Source organism: Botryllus schlosseri, chromosome 10, assembly GCF_051294905.1.
Source record: "Botryllus schlosseri isolate E-star chromosome 10, Bs_hap1, whole genome shotgun sequence".
NCBI classification, from domain to species: domain Eukaryota; kingdom Metazoa; phylum Chordata; class Ascidiacea; order Stolidobranchia; family Styelidae; genus Botryllus; species Botryllus schlosseri.
In genome coordinates, this window is record NC_137245.1 from 23,111,682 (window position 1) to 23,134,530 (window position 22,849).

The 22,849-nt window shown below is 44.1% G+C and overlaps 3 protein-coding genes across 10 annotated transcripts in view; 2 read left to right on the plus strand and 1 right to left on the minus strand.

Annotated features, from left to right (window-relative positions):
- The window catches only part of LOC145448184 (focal adhesion kinase 1-like), a 96,502-nt gene that overhangs the window by 39,509 nt on the left and 34,144 nt on the right, over positions 1–22,849 (plus strand). For all 5 annotated transcript variants that reach the window (XM_080326526.1, XM_080326523.1, XM_080326524.1 and 2 more), the window contains 15 exons: positions 1,828–1,930; positions 2,176–2,278; positions 3,100–3,275; positions 6,463–6,550; positions 7,234–7,376; positions 8,565–8,760; positions 8,870–8,974; positions 9,454–9,534; positions 9,937–10,053; positions 10,709–10,817; positions 19,157–19,210; positions 20,292–20,382; positions 21,320–21,411; positions 21,674–21,774; positions 22,721–22,836. In XM_080326526.1, the coding sequence (XP_080182652.1) occupies positions 1,828–1,930; positions 2,176–2,278; positions 3,100–3,275; positions 6,463–6,550; positions 7,234–7,376; positions 8,565–8,760; positions 8,870–8,974; positions 9,454–9,534; positions 9,937–10,053; positions 10,709–10,817; positions 19,157–19,210; positions 20,292–20,382; positions 21,320–21,411; positions 21,674–21,774; positions 22,721–22,836 (1,675 nt within the window). The remainder of the gene's footprint in view (positions 1–1,827; positions 1,931–2,175; positions 2,279–3,099; positions 3,276–6,462; positions 6,551–7,233; positions 7,377–8,564; positions 8,761–8,869; positions 8,975–9,453; positions 9,535–9,936; positions 10,054–10,708; positions 10,818–19,156; positions 19,211–20,291; positions 20,383–21,319; positions 21,412–21,673; positions 21,775–22,720; positions 22,837–22,849) is intronic.
- Positions 1–22,849, plus strand: part of LOC145448185 (aprataxin-like) — a 137,337-nt gene that overhangs the window by 17,075 nt on the left and 97,413 nt on the right. The window lies entirely within an intron of this gene.
- On the minus strand, positions 11,022–16,219 carry LOC145448748 (uncharacterized). Its single transcript, XM_080327208.1, has 8 exons — positions 16,056–16,219; positions 15,691–15,986; positions 13,744–13,903; positions 13,062–13,170; positions 12,830–12,997; positions 12,601–12,771; positions 12,023–12,274; positions 11,022–11,595 (listed from the first exon to the last, which is right to left on the minus strand). Exons 1-8 carry the CDS (start codon positions 16,217–16,219, stop codon positions 11,224–11,226), a joined length of 1,692 nt encoding a protein of 563 aa, XP_080183334.1. The 3' UTR covers positions 11,022–11,223.

The window sequence follows — 22,849 nt, forward strand, 5'->3', positions numbered from 1 at the left end:
AAAATATATACATAATGGAATACACCCAAATATTATCTGCTGACACGCATCAGGGGTGTGGGTCGGGAACAAGAGTCCGCCGAAAATGCCCTGGTTTATTTCACTGTGAATATATTATTCAGTTGTATATTAAAGTGCTGTATCTGGAAAGGTGAAATAGCTCTTGTAAACTAATAATTCATGGCAAAATTTGGTGGGATTTATTGTGCATGGGAATTGCGCATGGGTTGATGCTATTGTATGATTGGAATTGGGATTGGGCCATTCCTCGATTTTGTCTAATTTCTAGCTATTTGAATGTTGAGATTGGTCTGAGATGTTCAACAATCTGTTGCATTGAGACACTGGAGACAGGGTTACCTGATATGTTTGGTAGGATAATCACATTGAGGTGTTCGGTTTATCGTATATCACCTATTTCGTAAAGATTTAGGCTCTTTGCTGACCTGCACTGCTAAATACTGTGGAGTGTGGATGTAAAATTATGACGTCAGTGTAATTTGTTCATCATAGTTGGTATTAAGTTGATGGTTAAAAGTACTTTGTATCAATGAATGCCTCTGGCATTCTCTTTGACTATGATTGATTGATTAGCACAGCATGAAAGTAGCTTGATGTTGATAAGTTTATTGTTGGTTTAGGCATGCGGCATCCATAAAGGCAACAAGTTGAAGATCGATCATGAATTTGGCATGCAGTTCTTTAGGCTTTAGGGACTTGTAAATGGTTCATAGCATATAAGTAAACAATCTCCGCATGCATAATATTACTTATCCACGATCAGCTTGCTATATCTCATGAACAGAGAAGTATCCAGTAATCTTATACACTTCAAGCACATGGATTTTTTACCGTATAATTTTATAATTTTCATTACTACTAGAAGGTTGATACAATACTAATGAATACTCCGTGCTGCATATCTGACGCCATAATGGTTTTGAATTTAACCCAACACGGCCAACACACGTCGCACAATGTAGATGATGAGGACATAATGGTGAAAGGTATTATAGGCTTATTGAGATGATTTATTTTATCTGGAAATGTTACTACACCATAGGGTTCAAAGATGTAACTATTGTCCCCTGTAAATATCCTAGATGCGGTCTGTGAAATACGAGACGAATTTGACCTGTTGGTGATGTTCGCCAGACTTGGGTGTCGAGTGAATGAGTCCCATTGAAAGTGATGTTTGCTCAAGAATGGTTGACCTAAGGTACAACAATTCAATTCATCAAAGACTGAATAGATTTTTGTTAATTTGCGTGATCCGTGGTTGAAGCTATTTGGTTACAATTTGAGAAATGGGTGAAGACATCGTTAAATTTCAAGTCAACCAAGCTCATAGAGGGAATTACAGTTACTCATTCAAAAACACACCAATTTGGAAGTCCATCCATTTCAAAGTTATCATTGATGCTTTGTAGTTTAATGTTCGCTGTCAGTTGTAGCTGTTCAAATCAAATGATTTTATTATATTAACCGTGAAATTTTGTTGATTCTACCAACGAAATTCCTGGGTGATATTAGGCATGTCTGACATCCTGTAACGGTTACAGACGACATAAATAATGTAATGAAACATGATAGAATACCCTAGTATGGAAAATTGGAAAATACACCCCATAATTTTAGTGACTTTGGATTATGATGCTTGAATATATGAATTTTAGTTGAATTTTATAAGGTCACAGCTCGCAACAATTTTCAGCGTGTTATCGCCTAGTGTGCCAAAGATAGTTGGCATCGGAACTGAATTTTATTAGCCAACAGCACTCGTACCCTTGTTACAAACAAGGTGTGAAAATGTGAAAAATTTTGCAGGATTTGAGGAAGACACAGAAAATTGGATTCCAAGCAGAGAGACAGATCCAGAAAATATGAACCGCAATAAACAACCTTCACTGCCGCCAAGCAATCGTCATGAGTAAGTGGCTGTTTAGTGTTTACGTTGGATGTTATATTCTATGATGTCATAGACCACCAGCCTGCTCTAATAGCAGAGTCATATCCTCGAACTTGATGAGAACACATCTTTTTTAAGATGTCCTACTTAATTGGCTTCGATTTCGAATCAGGCCGAAATAATTTTAAGTTTCAACGTTTCTAGTATAAATTATTGTGACATCGATATCCTTTATATACTGAACGTGTGATTTTCTCTCGTTTCAGCAATACGCCGAATTTTAGTAATTTTGACAAAAGTCTCATCAAAATTCACCAAGCCAACGGATCATTGAGCACTGTCAAGTATGCCGAATCTATAAATATCAAGGTGAGCCGCAAATGTTTCACCAACGTTCCCCAAGGCTATCGGTGCTGTTCCAAGGATATGCGCCATGGGAAAATTGTATCCACAATCACAATCATGGCTCGATATGAATTTGTGTGATAATAATTTTTAGCTTGATATTTCTTGAGCCTGAGTGTGCCCAATGTAAGATAATAGTTTGTGCAAATTCAACATGCCCTGGTGACTACCATTGGAAATCCCGGAGAAACAATAAGCTATCTTGTTTGACTGTAACCTCAAATGACTATTGTTTACATATTTTCATTGATGTTGCAGTTCCTATTTTTAACAACCTTCCCCGCATAACGATTAATTTCATCAGACTATCTTCCATACAATGTTAAATCACCATTATCATTTCAAAAATCTGTGAGATTCGATATGGCTTTGTGTCGTATTCTGTGGTGCGCAATTGTGAATAAGCAAATACTTATCAATAGTGGGATACGCGTTGAATCGTTGAAGTAATGCATAGGTCATAGCCTATAGCGTCATGCTTTACAGTATAAAACATTACTTTCATGCAATTTTGGTTTGGTATTTCGTGTGACCTTCCTGTTATGATGTAATGAATAAAAATATAATGCATGTAATTAGTAGCGATTAAATGAGCAGTGATAGTGTTTGATTGTTAGACTCTTCGGTTAGATTTGTTTAAAGCTATGATGCCACAGAATTGGTTTACTGTATCTTTGTTTCAGAAAAGTTTACTGTTAAGTAGATTATTTCAAATAATTGCTGCTCCATCGAAAGGATTTTGCAAGTAGCAAATACCAGGATTTGAAAGTGTTTATATTTTGCAGGGCATCATTTTGGCTATCGCAAGCCGCATTCAGCCGAACGGCTTGGCGTTTTTAAACAGTTACGCGCTGCGACTTCTGCACGCGCCATCAGGACAGGTGCATTGGCTGCATCCGAATCTAACGATGCAGGAAGTGAAGGAAAGATTCGAAGTGATGTACGATCCCGATGAATGCAGGTGAGCTGCTTTGTGCCGATCCTGAAGGTAGTTGGGCGTGATAAAACACTTTCATCACAGATTATCTATGTTCATTGTTCATGTATGGCAGTAAAGTGACCCATTTTTTCACATGTAGTTGAGGACATAGGCGCTGAACTCAGGTATGCTAGGTATGGTGCGCTGCGCATACCTAGGAATTTTTTGGGGTATGCGGCATACCCAGAATTCGGTTTGGTCTGTTACTGACTGGGTGGTGAATTGATCGATTTAGAAATAAGCGTTTCGTAGTGCTGCTGAACACGTAAGTAAACCGACAGCAATACGTTCAGGCGCTTAACGAAACTCCGTCCTTCAGTTACAATTCAGTTGTACGTATTTCATCAGTGTTGCGCGGGGCCACGGCCAATTAGCCGGAAGCGCGTTTCCAATTTGCGAGAATCGTTTGTGCACAATGTAACGCAACGCGATCTCAACGCTGAGATGATTGCGAAATTAGGTCATTGATTACCGCGCGCAACCGTCGCAGGCCTGATTTATCCCGTCTCCGCCAGGTCTAGTTGCGCTGGCTTGATGAATCGCATCGGCAATAGGCTCGGTGCGCACTATACCATCACTGGCCTGCGCACGATAACATCGTTGGCCTACACAATTGCGTCGGCGTGATTCGAAATATATCATTGCCGGCCTAACTATCGCGTCTCCGGCCTAGCATGCTTTGGCTCCTATCTATCGGTTGTGATTAAAGATTGATATCACCAAACTTACTGACATCGAATGTCCGCAAAAATGTGTGACTTGTGCGTACATGCGTACTTGATTTCCGCTAATACTTGAACATAACCAATAACCATCAGAAGATGCGAGTCAAGGCTTGAGTTATAAAAGTTGAGAAAGGTTTGAACCACCTGAAATCGATGCGGATTCCATTATAGAACACACTCCATAACAGCTCGGCTATGCGCCTGAATATTTGATCAAACGCGAGTGGTCAGAAGACGCAACGCGAGGCTACAAGACCGAGAACTTCATACTAAAGATGTTAATTTCTATATGCGCGAAATGTTGCGATTGTCATCTCCTGCTGTGAAGGAACATGATATCTTATGCGCCGGCCGGAACTATCGCTTCTTCTGTGATTGTGATGTCAGACTGGCTCAGACATTGAACAATGAACATGGATGGAATTGATTGAAATACATACTGACCGTGAACAGACAGCGGCGTAATTGATTTTGACTAACGCTAATACTAAAACAGAACGATCAGAAAATGTCTTGCAGGCTCTTGATATTGAAACTTCTAACTCCTATGAAATCAAAGTCACTAATGAATAGAGTCCAGAACAGACTTTCTATTTGGGAAAATAATTCCTGCAACTTTATTAGTAGGGCTGGGCACAATGATTCGAGTACTCGAATCTGAATCGAGTATAAATTTTAATGATTCGAGTCGAGTAGTAAAAACGATTTTTTCGAGTACTGAAATTATACGCTCATCGCCATTGAAAGTTAATGTATCAACGAGAATTATAGTTTCGATACTAATTTTCACTGTTAAAGCCTTGAAACCTTGATTGGCCATATCGTAGCATACGAAATATATAGTACCAAGCTACGAACGTTACTCGAAATAGCACATTTCTGAAGTCATGATCATCCCACAACATTGTCACCAAGTGCAATGACATCGGTATGGTCGAAAAAATACCCAAGTATCTTTAATGTGATGGAGAACAGGCATTATATTCTTTGTGGTCGCATAAAATATACATATTTGAACTTTGATATATTACATTCTGTTATTACGTCATAATGAGTGATACTCGATTACTCGACTCGACTCGAAGCATTTTACGTGATTCAGAATCGAATCACTCGGGTACTCGATTTTGCCCAGCCCTACTTATTAGTAGGGCTGGGCAAAACCGAGTACCTGAGTGATTCGATTCTGAATCACGTAAAACGCTTCGAGTCGAGTCGAGTATTCGAGTATCACTCATTATGACGTCACAACAGAATATAATATGTCGAAGTTGAAAAATGTACCTTTTATCCCACCACAAATAATATAATGCCTGTTATCCGTCACATTAAAGATACTTTGGTATATTTTCGACCATACCGATTTCATTGCTCTTGTTGACATTATTGCGGGATGATGATGATTTTGAAAATGTGTTATTTACAGTGACGGTCGTAGCTTTGTACTATGTCTCGTAGGCTGCGATACGTCCAATCAAGGTTTCCAGGCTTCCTCAGTGGAAAATGGTATCAAAACTATAATTCTCGATAGTAAATTAACTTTTAGTTGTGAGGAGCGAATAATTTCAGTACTCGAAAAACTCATGTTTTACTACTCGACTCGAATCATTACAATTAATACTCGATTCAGATTCGAGTACTCGAATCATTGTGCCCAGCCCTACTTATTAGCCGTCGCCGAAGATGCGTATTTATTTGTTCTCGAGGCGGAGTGATTGAAATCTCCCGATTGTCGGCGCGTCTGTTGGCGAATATGTTGCGGAGATTGCGAGCTCGCTAATTGACTACACAGTCGCACGCGTTGGTAATCTTATGGTAGCGTGATGTGTCGAGTATATTACACAAGGATGCTGATCCGATCGATGTATTATCGGCATTGGTGCATGTTCTTAACCATAATAAACTGATGCCACCTTGGTAAATTTGAAATGGATTCAATCAATTCAGCAAGCGGCCGGCTGGCTAGGCGGCCTGCCTAATCATATCGTAATTTTGTCACCATATTCAAGTGCCAGGTGATATTGAACGCTTGCGAGTCGGCTAATTTGCCAATTCTGGCGCACTATGACGTCATCGCTTTGTGACGTCATCGATCTCGCATACCTAGGGAAAATCAGAGTTCAGCGCCTATGGTTGAGGAATATACACCTTCCTTTGAATATTAGAATTAAGCTTACACTATAGTTTCTTTACTTGGATAGCAGTTTTGGCACCTCATTGACAAGTCTAGCAATGTTGCTGTGAATGGACTGCAAAAAATATGCTGACTTCATCTCTTTGTAGCATGAATCCTCCTTCGCAAGGCCACAAGATTCCAATTTGAAGTAGTTGCAAACTTTTAGCTTGGATAATTCAGGGATTTGTGTAATCATGTTTGATTGTGACATCCACCCAAAGATATCAGTTCGCTTATCTGCGACGTTACATGCAATCTTTCCTTCTAGATACGAGCTACGAGTTCGTTATCTTCCAAAATCGCTGCAGGAACTGTATGATAAAGACCGCACCACCTTCTATTATTATTATAATCAGGTATGTATCGGAGATGTCTTGCGATCAATCTTTTCGCAATCTTTTGATGAGATAAATTGGCATTTTATGTGAAACCGAAGTGGAAGTGAAATTTCCTGCTAAATAAACGTTGTTGTTAGACATGATGATTGCCTTTTGGTGCCTTGCAGCTGTTTCTGCCATTTTCAATTACCTCACTGTTAATTAGCAATCCTGTGACACTACTGATTATAGGTTTCTCAAGTTGGTGATGCCATACCGTATTTGTCAGACAATTTTTGCAAGCTGTTGAATATTGGGTTTCGAAAATTCCCCTGATGTAGAGTGCACTGTCAGATATTGCCTTGCATGATCGTGCTACATCCTATCCATGCCTGGTGTTTGGAAAATAGGAATTCCCGGGCAAAATTTTAATATGTTACTGCTTTAATTGCGAATTATAATTATTTGCTTGTATTTAAAGTCTGTAATTATAATTATACCTTCACTTTGTTTCATTGCAAGCTCACTGGCCCAATAGAGTTTATTTTGATCATGCTTGGTCAATGGTCATTTAGTATATTTACATGTTACTTTGTGAAGGAAAACTTAAATCAAATCACCTGATGTATGATATGCAATGTGCGTCAGGATCGGAATAAATTTTTGTACACACTCAGTGCGGATGGTTTTGACGCAGATCATGTCGTGATGTCTTTCGATAGGTTCACACCGACTATCTCCATCAAGTGGCCGAACAAGTGGATCACAACATTGCGATACAACTCGGCTGTTTGGAAATTCGGAGATTCTTCAAGGACTTGCCGCAAACTGCATTTGAAAAGAAATCGAACTTTGAACTCCTGGAGTGAGTGCAAATTGTTTCTGTGTCAGCGAATTTGTTTGGAATGCGGTGCTACCTGTGCAAAGGAGGTTCAAATCTGCCTTTATGTTGGTTTGCATTATTTTTATCTGATGATGATAGTGTTTATGACCCTTGTCATTGTAGTTTTTGGCATCGAACTCCGAAAAGAGTGAAATTTTGAAATACAAGAGAAGATATTATACACCATATTATTCATTGATTTTCAATGAATGGCCTTACAAGTGCATAGTTGAAGAAGTATAGTAATTCCTCATAAAATATCAACATTGCATCGACTGCTTCGTATTTCGGTTGGGCTTAAGTGAAATGGATCGTTTATTATATAAAATTCTTGGCACCGCTTCCGCTGCGTTGGTGTACGTGAAATGGCGTGATTCAAAACTATTGCAGCCCTGATGTGATTTGTATAGGCAGCCGTTGCTTGTGCGTGCGCGTTAAGGATGTGTATTGTTTCGCCGTAATGACTTGGCTGGCATTGTGTATTGTGATGCAAGGAGTCGTGCGTCAATCAACGACGTGTTTTTAATCTGCTTGGAAAATGTCTTGCTTTGCATATGTTTTTGTTGTTGTTCCTCACCTCTACTCTGTAAACTGTTTTTCTGCTGCAGCATGGTGCTCTGTAGCTAGTTCTGATCTGAGTACTTGAGTAGGCTTGTCCTTCTTGCGTTACATACTTGAGTTTTTAGACTACGACCACTTCTAGACAGTTCTTCAGGCAAATCTACTCACTTTGTGTACTTAGAATTCTTGAAGGTAGTTTCGGGATTGATCTGGATTGCTTTTATGAGTGAAATTGTTGTGTCAACTGGCAAAATCGTAGCACCTGTATCACAGTAACTGAATATGTTTTTGGAAATTGCACCTGTTTGTGGTGTCGTTAATCGTTTTAGGTTGGTCTCAGAGACACAACTTACAATTATGGAATAAGCCACCAGTAATGTAACTGAGCACTAAAAGTTTGCATGCCCACAACAATTCTACCTTCTGAAACTAATAACTTGTATTATTTTTCATGCATCGATTATCTATTTCTTGTTGAAGTAGTTTTTGGCATGTCTTGGAAATGGCGAGTAGCTGACTACTTTGACCACCTCTTCCCAAAAGACTGTAACTGATTTCCTGCATCTATTCTTGAAGCATCCTGGCATAAAAATTCTGTGTTTTTTTTAGGAGGGAAGTAGGTCTGAGCAAATTTCTTCCAAAGACCGTTATCGACGCGATTCGCACAAAAGACCTCCGACGGCTCATCGCGAAAGAATTCAAATCGATCGCCGCGTTCTCCGAGGAGCATTGCGTCTTCAAATTCTTCGATATTCTTCGCGGCATCACGCAGTTCGATCACGAAATCTTCAAATGCGCACTTGGGGTGGGTGGTTGCTTGCTTCGCTTGCCTTGCCGAGACAACCTTGTCTGTACTGTGTCCTGCTGTGTCTGTATGGATAGCCTAATTTGGCGGCCTGTTCGCTGTCTTGCAGACTGAATGGTCGGTGTCGGTCGATATACTTATTGGACCAGAGAAGGGGATTAGCTACTGGACTTCGAAAGGAGCGACCCCAACGTTGCTAGCAGAATTTCATCAAGTATGTATTGAGGTTTTGGCAGTTGTTGAAATTTTTGGCTTATCCTTGTCTTGGTGTGTACGGGAGGTATGAACCACTGAATGAGTGCACTAAGGCTATTGGCGGGAAAATGTCACTAGGGCTGGGCCTAGGGCTGGGTGGAATGGAGTACCTGGATGATTCGATTCCGAGTAGATTTTTAAGCGTCAGGTCCCAGTATTGATGTGATAATGATGACTTGAAAAGTTGAAACAAGTCTCCATTGCGAAAGTAACGTGAAAATTGAAAGTATATTTTTCTTTGTTACAATATCACTAGTGCGCTACTGGACTCGAATCGTTAGGACTGATACTCAACTGAATAAACTCATATTAAGTACTGGAACACAGTGCCCGTCTTTACCGGAGTGTCTTAAAACTTTTTCGAGCCGCTGTTGTTTCACCCTGCTGCGAGTGGTTCCCTGATAGCTCCGATCCGCGGTAAATGCCGCCTCTTTTCAGGTGAAGGCCATTCAAACCTCCTCGTCCACCGATCCGACGAAAAAGGGAGCCCTTCAGCTTCGAATCGAGGGCACGAACGAGGTGAGTTGTGCGTGGAACTCGTCGTAGTCACCGTAAATCTTATATATCGTCAGGCGTATACTTGATAAAATTACGTAAGGCATGTCAGCGGAAAGGAGGATAAACAAATGCTTTTGGACCTGTGGGAGTGACGAAACAACCGCTTAATATCTGATCCGCTGAGAGTTGTTCCTCTTATTCATAAAATCTTGCTGGGAAAACTGCTGCCGTTTGTAAGCCAAGGCGGGGTTATATTTTGAGGTTGAAATGTCGGTAAACCAAACTGAACAGTTGAATACTAACGTTCTTGTCTGGATCAAGCACTGTGGTTGATGACAGGTTTCGGACGTGTGGCACAACTCGTATTTGACATATTTTGTCAGGCTCAACTTTCCTCGACCTTGATTTTATTTCTCTCTCCAGCCACTCACCATCACCACGTCTTCGCTGTTTGAGGCCGAAAACATCGCCGACCTCATCGACGGCTACTGCTGCATGGTGTTGAACCTGACCAAATCGCTCATCGTTCGAACTGTCATAGTGAGTATATTGGTTTTGTCCTAGAAATTCGGGCTGAGGGATTTGCTACCCAATTGTGAAGTAGCCAATATCCAATATGCAGTTCAGAGAATCTAACTTCTTTTTCTGATGTTGCTGTTATGTTTCTGATGTTGCTGTTATGTATTTTCCATACCGAACTTCGGCTGTGGACCCGTTCCCGCACTACCTTCTTACGAACCCAGCGTGCGAAGAGTGCTAATGTAAGAAACGGGTCGTCAACAGAATCGGCTAATATTATAGGTTTTTTGCATTCGCGAATCTGATTCTAGAAGAATAAACCTCACCGCGCGTTACCATCTTTAAAATATTAGTATAATCTGACATCGTGGATGCTTTGCTCTGTCATGCGACAAAACGTCGCAATTACTCCCGTTTTTGATCATTTCAACACAATGGTTTAATTGGGACAAGGGTAGCAAGCTGTACTGCAAATCACGGGCAAAGGTTGTGAACAAAACATGATACACACGAACAAAAAATTCTCAATCTTCATGAAACCACAAATAAAATGATGTCAGTTACACTACACTGAATATAATTTGATATTTTTGTAACCTTTTCTGAACTGCTCTCTCACTTGTCAAAGTAATACCACGCATCGAGTGAGCGAGTAATCGCCAGATACTTCTTTCAGAACAAACGGGAGTTGCCACCCCCTCCGATGGGAGGAGTGTCCCCCACGGTCGAAGCGAGCCCCGTACGGAGTTTATCGAGAAGGATAAACAAGAACTTGATGTCGTCCGGTAAGCCAATGTTTTATGTATCTCCGCTCAAAAGTTGCCTCCTTAAAAGATAACCCATTATATAGAACAGATAACCATACGTACGAACGGACGTTGGTCAAATAAAAATCTCGAATTCTGGCGCTCTCACGGCGGTATCTTTGTGCGCTCTCACGGCGGTATCTTTGTATGTTCCTCGGACTTTTCGTGACATGAGCTTCATTGGTCCGAAATGTTTCATTGCAGAGGTAGTCTTTGAAATACAGTGATGAAGATCGAATAAATGACACCAGAAAGTGCCTAGAGGCGGTATCGGATTGCAAGTCTCCTGTACGATCCCAGTTGAGATTGGCAGGGGTAATCCGTTTCTGTGTTCGGAAACCTCTCGTTGCATAGATGCTACGGCGTTACCAGAGACTACTTGTAGCTATATTCTTATGCCGCGGACTTCCGGCTCTTGCGTGTAGGGTTGCTGCAAGTCGTCGATGCCAGGGTATCGAAAGGTGTCGTTGCTGTACCCTTGGTCATCTTCTCTTACCTCGACCACTCTGGTGTCGAGCTGGTGGGTCAGCGTTTGGTTTCTAAGCCTATGTTTCCTCGCCACGTGGCAAGTGACCATCAACGCGGCGGCCACAACGACCGCCACCACGGCGCATCCGGTCGCGACCAGGATAAGCGTGAGGCTGCTGCCGTCCGCGACGTACGTCGCTTCGATGTAAGCCGCATCGAAACCTGGAAAAATATTTCGACATGAAGCCGGTGTGTGAATAAGGGGTTGGGTTGTGTTAGTAGGTTGGTTCTAAGCAGATTTCGGTTCCATTCTGATGACAACACGCCTTGTTGCGTCTTGTGGGACATTTACGAAGGAACTTGAGCACATTTACGAAGCAATCTCGGTTATGGAACTACTCTACTACATTCCTATTTTTCGATATTGTATATCAAGGATTCTCGATTCCTTCCTGCCTTACACAAACTGCAGAGGTGGTCAATTGGTCATCAACGAATTACTGCTACTTCTTCGTAGTACTCGAGTAACTTATGCCTGCTTCCGAACCTACTTAAGGGGTTATGATTTTAGACTAATTGTACTCAAGTTTTCATTCTTAGGCAAACTAGGCCTACGATACTTCCGATTCACTACTTCAACTTGACTACAAACTCTGACTACCGTGACCCCTCTGACCAAGCGAAGTTTGGCAATTGACCCTCTGTCGAAGTTTCTATGAAGCGCAAGCGTTTGAAGAAGACTCGCCTAAAGTGTTGTGCGCACGGCATCTCCACAGCCCCTTGTGTTCGTCTCCGAATGATTTGATGACAAGCTCCGCGCCGCGGTCTTTGATTTCGTAAACGCTCGGAATCGCCGTGAAGTTGATGGTTTGTAACGGCCGCATTGATTTCGGTGGGTACCATTCTATCGCCGGCCGTGGACTGCCTGTAGCTTCGCAACGTAACGTCAGCGCCGAGCCGCCGTAGGCCTGCGTATGACGTGACATGCTAGTTACCACTGGAGTTATTCATTAACAAGGTACTTCTTCTTTTTCGGAGCATTCAAGTAGGTTTCGCCACCGCAGGTGTTTGAATTAAGACCAATTTCACTTCTATTCAGACAGTGACACTAGGGCTGGAATACTTACTCGAAAATCGCTGCTTCTGCCTGTGCTTGTGTATAAATTTAAGACGTTACTTATACTTGAATACCCTTGAAGACTGTCTCCGCTTACCTCACATTTGTCCGGCCACATGATATGACAAAGTCTGTGTCGTAGGCCTATGCTTTTGGCTTGCGTCGCCTGCTCGTTACCTGTGTCTTATCCGACGAGTGCGTGATGCTGGGTTTCACGCCTTGAACCACCTCTAGTTTCAATGCGTCCGATCGTAAGTGCAGCGGCATATGAAGCTGCGGATGGCAGGCGTATTCGCCGCTGTCCGATTTTCGCAGCCCGTCGATACGTAGCGTGCCGTTTGCGTACGCCTGCAACGTTGGATTACGTAACGCGGGAACGGATCGCAAGAACTAGCACCTCTGGTACCTTCACGCGGCCTTTGCTGCGTGGGTAAACGTAGCCGACAGTTGGCGTCTTCCACACCAGTAAAGGAAGCGGGTTCCCGGACGCGTTGCAGTGCAGCAGCGCTGTGCCGCTTTGGACTGTTGACATGACGCTAGATGTCGGCGCCGTGTTGTCGGAAATGAACGAGACCTTTGCAAAGCACGCACCACGCACGTTGACACGGCGCATTTCACGCGTAACAAAGATTTCATACCGAGAGTATTTCCGGCTGCACGCAAGTTTCCGTTAGGTTTTGTGGTAGGCATCTGTTTAGCGAGCGGTCTGATGTAACCGACTTTCCCCGGGGTGACTGTGTCAACCATCTAGCAAATCGAGATAGGGTTATGTCACAGGCAACTTGCAGGTACATGACAGGCTGCGCGTTTGTGCGAGCGTGAATCATGACAGGCATTGTGAGTCAGATATGATTGTGCGTATTGTGTGGGTATGTGTAGTTGAGTTTAGCCAGGAACAAGCATACATTGTTTAACGTTAGATCCGCTCAACGCGCAGATATGATTGCAAGGATTTGGTGCTTCGCGGATCGCATGCGCGTCGCAAGCATCACGAGCTCAGTTTAGCGAAGACATAGTTATGATTACTACGTCATATGCAGACGGCAGTATTGTGTGGATATATGTAGTTGAGTTTCGCCTGGATCAAGCTTTTAATTAACGCTAGATCCGGTCAACGCTCCTTTATGATAGAAAGGATGTGAAGCTCGCGTATCGCATGCGCAACGCCAGCCTCACGCGTTACGTTTAGCGAAGATTCAGTTTTGATTGCTACGTCATCAGCAGACAGTACTAGCTATTAGCTGCCTAGTATTGATCGGGCTTGTTATTTTTAGGGAAAGTTTGACAGGTGCAGATGATGTGTTCGGCAGAGAAACGCACCGTTTCAGTTCCAGTGTGTCGCAGTCGCACGTCAGAGGATTCGACCGCAGATTGATCGATTCGAGTCGGCGTAGCGCGAAGAAACTGCTCCATTCTGCAGACCGTATCTCGTTGTCAGCCAGGTTCAGACGGGTCAGCGTCGTTAGGAAAGGGATATCGCCTGAAACGGTCGGACAGGAAAGGTTGAGTGGCCGTGAGAGGCCTTCTGTAGTGATGAGACTTTGCTGTGCTTTACTTTGCAATTTCCGCTTCCTAAATATGACAGCAGTATGTACGTTGTCTGGCTACGCTAAGAACGCAGCGAGGTCAAATCTCACGCCTAGTATATTCCGTGCCATGCGTACTGCCACATAACCGAAATACGCTTGTCACTTATTCCCGATATGTATGCTTTTTTGTCTTACTGGGAAGATAGTTCTGTATTCACAAGGGATTCTTTTTGGTACCGAAGGGATTGTGCACCTGTCGATGTGTCGTGTTGCAATAAATATATGGATATTTTATGTTGATTCATTTGTAGTGACAGAGTAGTTTGAAAGTTGTAGAATTATGGATTTCGAAGACCCCTACGCTACTATCGACGACACGATGATAAAAAAGTCCGCGAAGGACTTGCCCAGTTGGATGCCACCGCCTGTCGTTACCGTGGGCGAATATTGTGACAAGCATAAGCCGAGTGACTTGGACTCTTTGTACGCCAGAGTGTCATCAAGGACAAAGGGTTCCTCGCCGCATGCTCACGCCACCGGGAGTGTTATTGGGAGGGACGGAAAGGATGAAATCTCCGCAGGTTTTCTGCGCGGGGCGACTTCGACGGAGTGTATCGCCGACGTATACGCGGTCGTTAACAAAAAAGGTTTCGGCGCTAGGAGTCAGTCGGACAGCAATGTAATCGAGATAAACGGCGACGTGTACGCTGTGATCGCAAAGTCCAACAGTCCGAAACACAAGCGGCCGTACGCGTCCGCTCAGGACTTGCTGAGAGACGATGTTTTCGTCAACAACGAGTCGAACTCCTGCGATACACAGACGGAATACCCGGACGATATGAAATGCACGGGTTATCGCACCGAGTCTGAGAATAGCGATTCTTACGTGACCATGAAAGCACCTGATCACATACTTCGCGATAGGGTTTCCACGCACTCAAACACTTGTAATAACGCACACGCGAGCCGTGTTATAAACTCTTTGTCTCATTCGTACCCATTGTCTGGCGAGATATTAAAGGATATCGGCGGATTGGATGTCTCGCGAACTGGTGCGCGTAACAACTTCGATTCCAGTCGCAGGCGACACGGGGCTTTCGAATCGGAGCTACAAGCACCAGATTGGGAGTCTGTAAATGAACTGCAGGAGATGATATCATCATTGGATGATGTTACGAACGTAGTGCGTTGCCGCGATAACAAAGCGCTTTCCGTTGGCCGTGATCCAATCGAGGCCGTGTCCTCTCAAGAGAGTATTATGTCAGTTGGTGGTAACGGTCGTGGTGGGGAATTGGGATTCGGGAGGCCTAGAAGTCGACATCTTGTCAGCCCGCAGGAGAGCATGCTTAGGAAGGCGAGGCAGAAAGAGCCGTTACCTACCCCTCCCACGTCAAGCCCGACGCACGAAGGGGGGAGGAGAAACCGTAGGGGCAGCTCTGGGAGGAGAAAAAAGACTACGGTTAGGGAGTCTCTGCCCCCTCCACCCACGCCACCACCCCCGAATATATCCCCGCCTGTACGCCGAGCTCGGCCCGTGGATAACCGGCTCGTACCGGATTCGAATCGTACTCTGCGATCAGAAAAGCGCTACGTTTCCGAGTCACCTTCTTATGATAAATCAAGTACTATTGGATACGGCGTTGAAAGTACTAAATCGGATACCGCTGTAATAGCGCGAAGCAAAAGCATTCGTAACAGTAAGTAATTCGATTTGTTTGTCCCGCGCGTTTGTATATACCTGGTAGAGTTCTGAGTCTGTTGCTGTCTAGGTACAGTCCGGATAGCTTATCTAGCCTTGTAAATGTTTGTGGCGCGATCGTGGTAATCTTGTTGCCGGATAGATGCAAGCTAAAAATCGTGAAAGGGTAGTGGTTAGTAACACTTGTGTCTACCAGCTCCGCGCACCTTTCCAGTCGCTGTAGTCCTTTAAACGCGTCTACGTGTATCGCGACAATTAGGTTGTCGTGTAGGTCCAGCTCTGTCAGCCAATACGTGCTTTGAAAGTCGCCAGCACGCAGCGCGGTGATGTTATTTCTGGTAATTATCACGAATGATGTAACAGCTGCGCTCTCTCATTCCTATAAGACTGACAGTAAAACTCACCCGTACAACAGAAGTCTCGACATCATACGCGAAGGTAGAGCCCGTGGTACCTGCCCCAATCCCATTTTGTGGCACATGGTAGTGGAACCGCATAGTTTGCAAGGACACGCGCCTTCTGCGGCGATATATCCCGTCAAAGCGACAACAATCCACAGTAGCTGCATCGCTCAGGAGTATCAGATTTCATTCCAGTAGCCATGCGACATTGCTCAACCTTCCTACGCAGCTGTCATGTAACAAACAAGAGCTAAAACAAATCTGATTTTCACTGAAATTCTCTAGGTAATAGGTCTTGTCCGATGCGACTGGCCAAATGATATTGATTGCCCAATCGGCGTTGCCGTGTATCGTTTTGTGCAGAGTTACCCCGAGGGCATAAACTTGTGTTTGAACCTTTCTATACAGCTCTGATTATACCTGAACCGATGTTTGTGGTTGTTTAGTGTTTATCTTCTAATCGTATGGCTCCCGTGCACTTGAAGATCACTGTTTTCACACGCACATGACCGGCGATTCTAATCGTTAACGTGTGCGCCTTACCGAACCGCCAACTGTTACCCAGGATGTGTTGTTTCACAAAGTACAATCAAACCTTCACAATGTGCGCGCTACACAGCTCTTTCTTGCGGTATATGGTATTTCATGTCTTCTGGGCCCGCCGTGAACTACACGCTCGAAGCTGGAGATACGACAGTGTCTTGTCACGTGATTAGGTCATTACTCTTTCCTTTTCAATCGCGAAAGATTCCATTTCCGAGCATTCAATTTGTTTTCAATGCTACCACGATCCCACCATCGTTGGGAAAGCCGTTTTCTGCCCTTCGTGCCGACGGGTTTCAATCCTACCGCTCTCTGGCTTTAGCGTCGATATTGAGAAGGCCTGTAGCTGTCTTGTTTGCAGGTGGTTGTGTTATGTTGAGTTGATATCGGTGCGCATCTTCCTAGCGTCATACTGAGGGAATATTCAGGCTGGTGCATTTTTCGTAATCTACCGTACCATTTGGACATGTTTACGAAGCGACATTGCAAATCTTTGGACGAACTAGACGACCGAGATTTGCCTGACGACGTGCTATGCGATGACGACGACATTTTCGGAGAACCTGCGCGTACCGGAGAGAAGTACCCAGAGATTCCGAGACTGACAAGGCGCCGGCACGCCAGCTCCGTGGCGGAAGACCTATACGTCGATCTAGGCGCTGGCCCGATTGGTACCTTGCCTAGAAGGAAGTCTAGCGTGAAGCAGTTTTCTGTGTCTGCGATGTTAAGCAGGGCTTGGAGGTCAATGAACACTTTAGACAGGGACGATTCCGAAAATAATAGTTCGGCCCATAATGGCGCGGATGTGCCCATATTAGGCGGTTTGAGAAGGCGTAAAAGCAGGAAAGCCGATAAAGACGCGGGGAAAAACGGAGCGAAATACACGCCTGTTAAACGCAGGCCGATTCTATCGCCTGTCATGTCGACTCCTGTAATCGAGCATATCGCGCGCGCGCAGCCTCTGCTCGAACCCGAATCTCGGGAAGAGCAGGAGGAAGCCAGGGTGTCGGTTTCGGAAGACGCTTACACTTGCATGGACTTGAACTTTGAGGCTTTCTCGCGGTCGCGACAGCCCGTGCGAGCGGATGAATTCGTGTCGGCCAGGGTGCTTCCTTTGAAGAAGCGTAGCGGCGCTACCCCGCCTCCTTTGCCAGATCCTGCGCAGAAACCCAAGTATCTGCCTTTGAAAGATATGTCAGTTGCGAAGTCTAGGACATTGTCGAGAAGCAAGTCTCCTAGCTCCGCGTCTGCGTATCGCGGTATTCTGAAAAGCACGGATGGTGAGCTGGATCGCCCGCCGTCTATTTCCAGGAATGCATCAGCTGACAATATCTTACAGTCTGTCGCGTCCGATTCAGCCTTTTCCGACACTATTTCTTCCGATTTGAAAGCACAGCACTACGCTTCTGCGCGTACGTTAACTTACCGCGAATCCGCAGGCCAGGATAAAGTCCCGCGACCTCCGTTAAGCAACTCATCTTCCATCGAGGAAGACGTGTCGTATTTTTGCTGCTCGCCTACGCGTTCCGGGAGCAGACACGCAAAATCCAGCGCGTTAGATAGGAAATCTTCCACGCTACCGCACGAGCCTATTGTAATCTCCCAACCGGGCGCGGCTTCCAAATCTTCCAGGCTGAAAAAGAAACTGGGCGGTTACGCGTTCTGGAAACCGAAAGGCATGTCGTCCGGCGTTCAAACCGGTAGCAAACAGAGCGCTGCAGTCGACGAAAAAGACCAGCAGGTCTCGAAAAATCAACGGGAGAATGAGTATCAGACTTTAGGCCCCGGCGATAAACCTAAGAGCAGAAGCAAGAGTTTCGATTCGAAGAAAGGAAAAAAGATCGACTCTATTCTTGCCGATTCGGGCAGCACAGTTTCTCGCACGCTGTCCATCGCAGGCCGCGGGAAACCTGCGTCGCCCTTGCCGCCTATACCTGTAACACACGGCGGTAGATCCACAGGTCCTAGATCGCCAGCTTCTCCAACTGGCTCCGATTTTTTGACCAAATCTCCACCGCCCGTGCCTTCCGGATATCGTACGTTGCGTTCTCCGCCTCCTTTGCCTTCGCACGATCTTGGCAGCAGGTCAAATACAATGACAGTGGGTCCGAAGCCTGCGCGTTCTAGTTCGTTTACAGTGCAGCGCTCGCCTTTGCGTGTCGTGTCGGATAACGTACCGCGACCTAACGTAGAATCATGGTATCGTAAAAAGTGTGAGGATTTCGATTATGACATACCCAACAGCCTGCCCGCCAATAAATATAGACTGGTGCAGCAAGGCTTCAAACAAATCCTCGTGCCTCGGGTCGGTTTGGGCGACAATACGGCGATTTTAAGCCACGGCTCTACTGACTTGAGTCAGAAACCGCGTCCGTTCTTAGCGCGTAAATCTAAAAGCAAACTACTCAGTTCCGTCGATCCCGTCAGCCCCGGCGGTCGTAGCCAGCGATCTAGAAGCGGCGGCGAGACCGAGTTGCCCCGATTTGATTTCGATGCGCAAAGCCGATCGCTCGCGAGACACGACTCTAACCGAAGGCGTTCTTCTTTTCCCGCCACTATAGAAACGGACGACTATGCCGAGATCACGGAAGAGGACCTGTACAACATGCCGTCACGTGAGTGATTTTGTCTGCTATATTCGACTAGGCTGGAATTGATGAGACGAATGTGTTGTTGGGTTTCGTTAACTATAGTGGACAAATCGCGTTAATAGTCGTGATATTGTTCGAATATTGTGAAGAGCTTCTTGGAGGTACAGAACTTCACTATACAATTAAATAGTATATTCATATTTGAGATCTCATTTCATGCTGGTGGCGTCATATTTCATGATACGATTGTTGATAATACAATGTTCTTTCCAATTCTCTGCTAGTTGCTAACGATTACCCCTAACGAGTGTCAGCCGAAAATATTCGGGTTCATTTCAATATGAATATTTTACTCAAGAATATAGTAAATTGCAGATGTAGGCAAACTACGACCCGCGAGATTTTCATCGGTCCACAAAATCCTCAAGAAATGTTATGAAAATAATTGTAAATGCGTAACAAATGCAGTAGTAAATTACTGCAGTGACTTATTTTTAAACTTCCCGATTTCACTGTAGTGCGGCCCATGAATGGATTCAGATGTTGAATTCGACCCTCGAGCTACGTTTGTCACTCGTCAAAGTTTCCGTCTTCGTTAATATCTTGTTTGCGCGACTGGCGTCGGCTGCGTGTAAGCTCAGTTTTAGTTGGAATTGATTTCGTACGATGGTACTATTAATATGATCATTTCTAAAACGCTGTAGATTAGCAGGTATCTGCGAATTGAATTTTCGATTACGCGTAGCCCAAGAATTAACCCTATCCCGTACTAGGATATTATCCGACTTTTGTAAGCGAATTTGAGTCGTTTCCGTGTGTCGGCTTCGATTTTCAAGACAATGTTTCTTCCCTTTGCATAACTGTCACGGTAGGAATTTGCGTAACGCGATCATGGCGCCAACACGTTTTCAGCGGTTTCGCACGAACTCAAAATTTTTGTGCATTTGCCGTTTCGATGCTTGATCAATGGATCAGCTGTAAATTCACGATCGTCAGTCCATGTGCTCAACAGCACGGTTTTTATATCTCGCGTTGCGTTACGTCACCATGACGCCGCGTCGGTCCGGTTGCCGATCCCGTCTCTGACTCTTTGCCTTTCGCGCAGGTTACGACTACGAGATACCTCGCGATGAAATAACTGTCGTCACCACGATCGGCGAGGGTCAATTCGGCGACGTGCACAAAGGAATATACAAGTGATTATGCTTTTTGAATCCTGCTTACGTGTGTCCTACTTGTGTTTTTAACGAATGCAGTAGCTAGATGATTAGTGTGATGCAGCGCAGGAGATATGACTAACCCTATTGTGATGTTGTGTGCGTTTTCGGGATATGAGATTATGTCGTTTTTTGCAAACAAGTTGATCTCTCTAATACTTCATTCTGTCCGTAGACGAATGGGTTAAGTGTTAATATACTGCGTATTTTCGTGTTGAGAATTCCGATTGGCGGTCGTTCAGCACAGCAACGATAGTTGACCAGAGAAGACAGCCGAAAAATTCTGTTTAACTACTGAATAACTAGGAACCAACAAACAGATAGTTGGAACTAGGAAGTCTTCGTCGTTGGTGTGGTGATTCATATAGTCTTTTGTAAAATCAAGCCATCGTGCATTATGTAATCATTTGTTTTCTAATCATTAGTTTCCTCTGTTATCTAAAACGCTACTTCTACTGTTGCATTTGACGCCGAGATTTAAGTTAGTAAAAGACAACGAAAGAAGAGTATTCTGTTGACTGGTACGACAAGAAGTACCGTCGTATATTTCTTACTCATGAACAATTACATTAACGATTTCGAAATGAAACATAAATGTTCTAGGCCTAGTTTTGCCCAGAAACTGAAAACTATAGAAATAGAAATAGTTTGAAAACGCAAGCGCTTGAGTAAGTACTGCAAGTATATGAAAAATCCAAGGCGTAACTATTTCCAAGTAAGTATTCAGGCCTGATTTTTCCTAAAGTAATGAAAACTGTTGAGTCGTACCGGAAGCGGTCTGAAATCGTAACCATTCGAGTTTTGAGTACTCCAAAAAAGTAGACGTACTCCGTTATCGACCACTTCTGCTAACTGATAACTGCCTTGCCTGGCGGACGCGGGCTGCAGCCGATATAATCACACCTCGCTTTTACAGAGCTATCAACGAAGAAGTCGCCATCAAAACTTGCAAGCTGGACGGCGTCGGAGACGGCACTGGCGTGGCCGAACTTTTGTTAGAAGAAGCGCGTAAGTGTTTTAGCATCATTTACGGTAAGAAGTCGGGCTGGGCAAATTCGAATATCTGGATTCGATTACGAATCGAATATCACTCATTTTGATATGTGGTTTTCCGTTAGATTCCCGGTCTGTGGTTACTACCATCGTCATATTCGCTGGTAACGTGCTGGTTTGGATTTCTATACCGAACGTGGGCGCCTTCCCACCATTGTATTATAAGTCTCCACACTGAGACCTGAAGCTCTGGTGTAAAATATTTGCTTGTTTACAGACACGATGCGACAATTCGACCACAAACACATCGTGAAGCTAATCGGCGTTTGCACAGACCATCCCGTTTGGATCATTATGGAGTTCTGTAAATACGGCGAGGTAACTATCCCCTTTTGACCTGAGCTACGGCGGTGAGATTGGGATCTCCCGCGGATAGATTGTGAACAGCCGAACTCTGAATGGCTACTGCTTTTAAACTAGTTGTAGTTTGCTTATAGACAGTGCATTACAACACTTATGCCATTGTGAGGTCGAATGTATACCATGATCTCTACATAATGTCAGAAAGCGTTTTAAATGTATAAATCAGTTTAAATTTTAATGCTCTATTTCTCTAATTTACGAACAAGCCTTAAACCTCTTACGGTTTGCAATTAAGAATAAACTTGAAACATATTTGTCAGACTTGGGATTTAGATCCGTTGGGATAAAATACGAGTCTCTTATTCAGAGTAATCTATCCATGAATAGCGCGTCGTTTGTTGTGTCACTGACAACATTACTGTTTCAACGCACTATATTTATATTTCCGAATTAGGACTTTTCAGTCATTTTCTTGCATAGTCGCACAATACAATCAGCGATACAGGGCCTGCGAATTGTGATAACGAGAAAGCCGTCTTCAGTCTCGCATCCTTGACGTAAGATATTCACGACTTTAATCAGAAATTATCGTTCTTGATTTACAAACACTGTCGTGAGAATTCCTTTCGCATTTTCACCGAAACCCAATCTATTTCTGGAATCGGCTGACGTCACAGTAGTCTATTTTGTACCGTTGCGCGCGCACCCGGAGGTTTCTTATCAGCGATGGGCATCTGTTTGATTCTATGATTCGGTCGGATATCGAATTGTGATTATTTTGAATTCGGACATGGGCGTTTTTAATCCTCATGCGACCTGTCAGCACGAATTTCAGGCACTAGGATTACGACCTGGACTTTGACATGATACCAGCGGGATTATGGATGTGAACTTTGGCATCAAATATCTGATCATTTTCAATTGAAATGTAATTTGAAATATTTAACATGCCCGGTTTCAGATGCGATCGTATCTTCAAACCAACAAACACAACCTCGACCGGGTCATGCTCACACTGTTCACTTTCCAACTGAGCCAAGCTCTGAATTACTTGGAAAAGAAAAAGTTCGTCCACAGGTATTTACTACGC

Coding starts and splice junctions, on each gene's coding strand:
- LOC145448748 (XM_080327208.1), bottom strand. CDS start 16,219: ATGCAGCTACTGTGGATTGTTGTCGCTTTGACGGGATATATCGCCGCA. Junction 13,171..13,743: donor GACACACTGGAACTGAAACG/GTGCGTTTCTCT, acceptor TCGATTTGCTAG/ATGGTTGACACAGTCACCCC. Junction 12,998..13,061: donor TGCAGCCGGAAATACTCTCG/GTATGAAATCTT, acceptor TGCTTTGCAAAG/GTCTCGTTCATTTCCGACAA.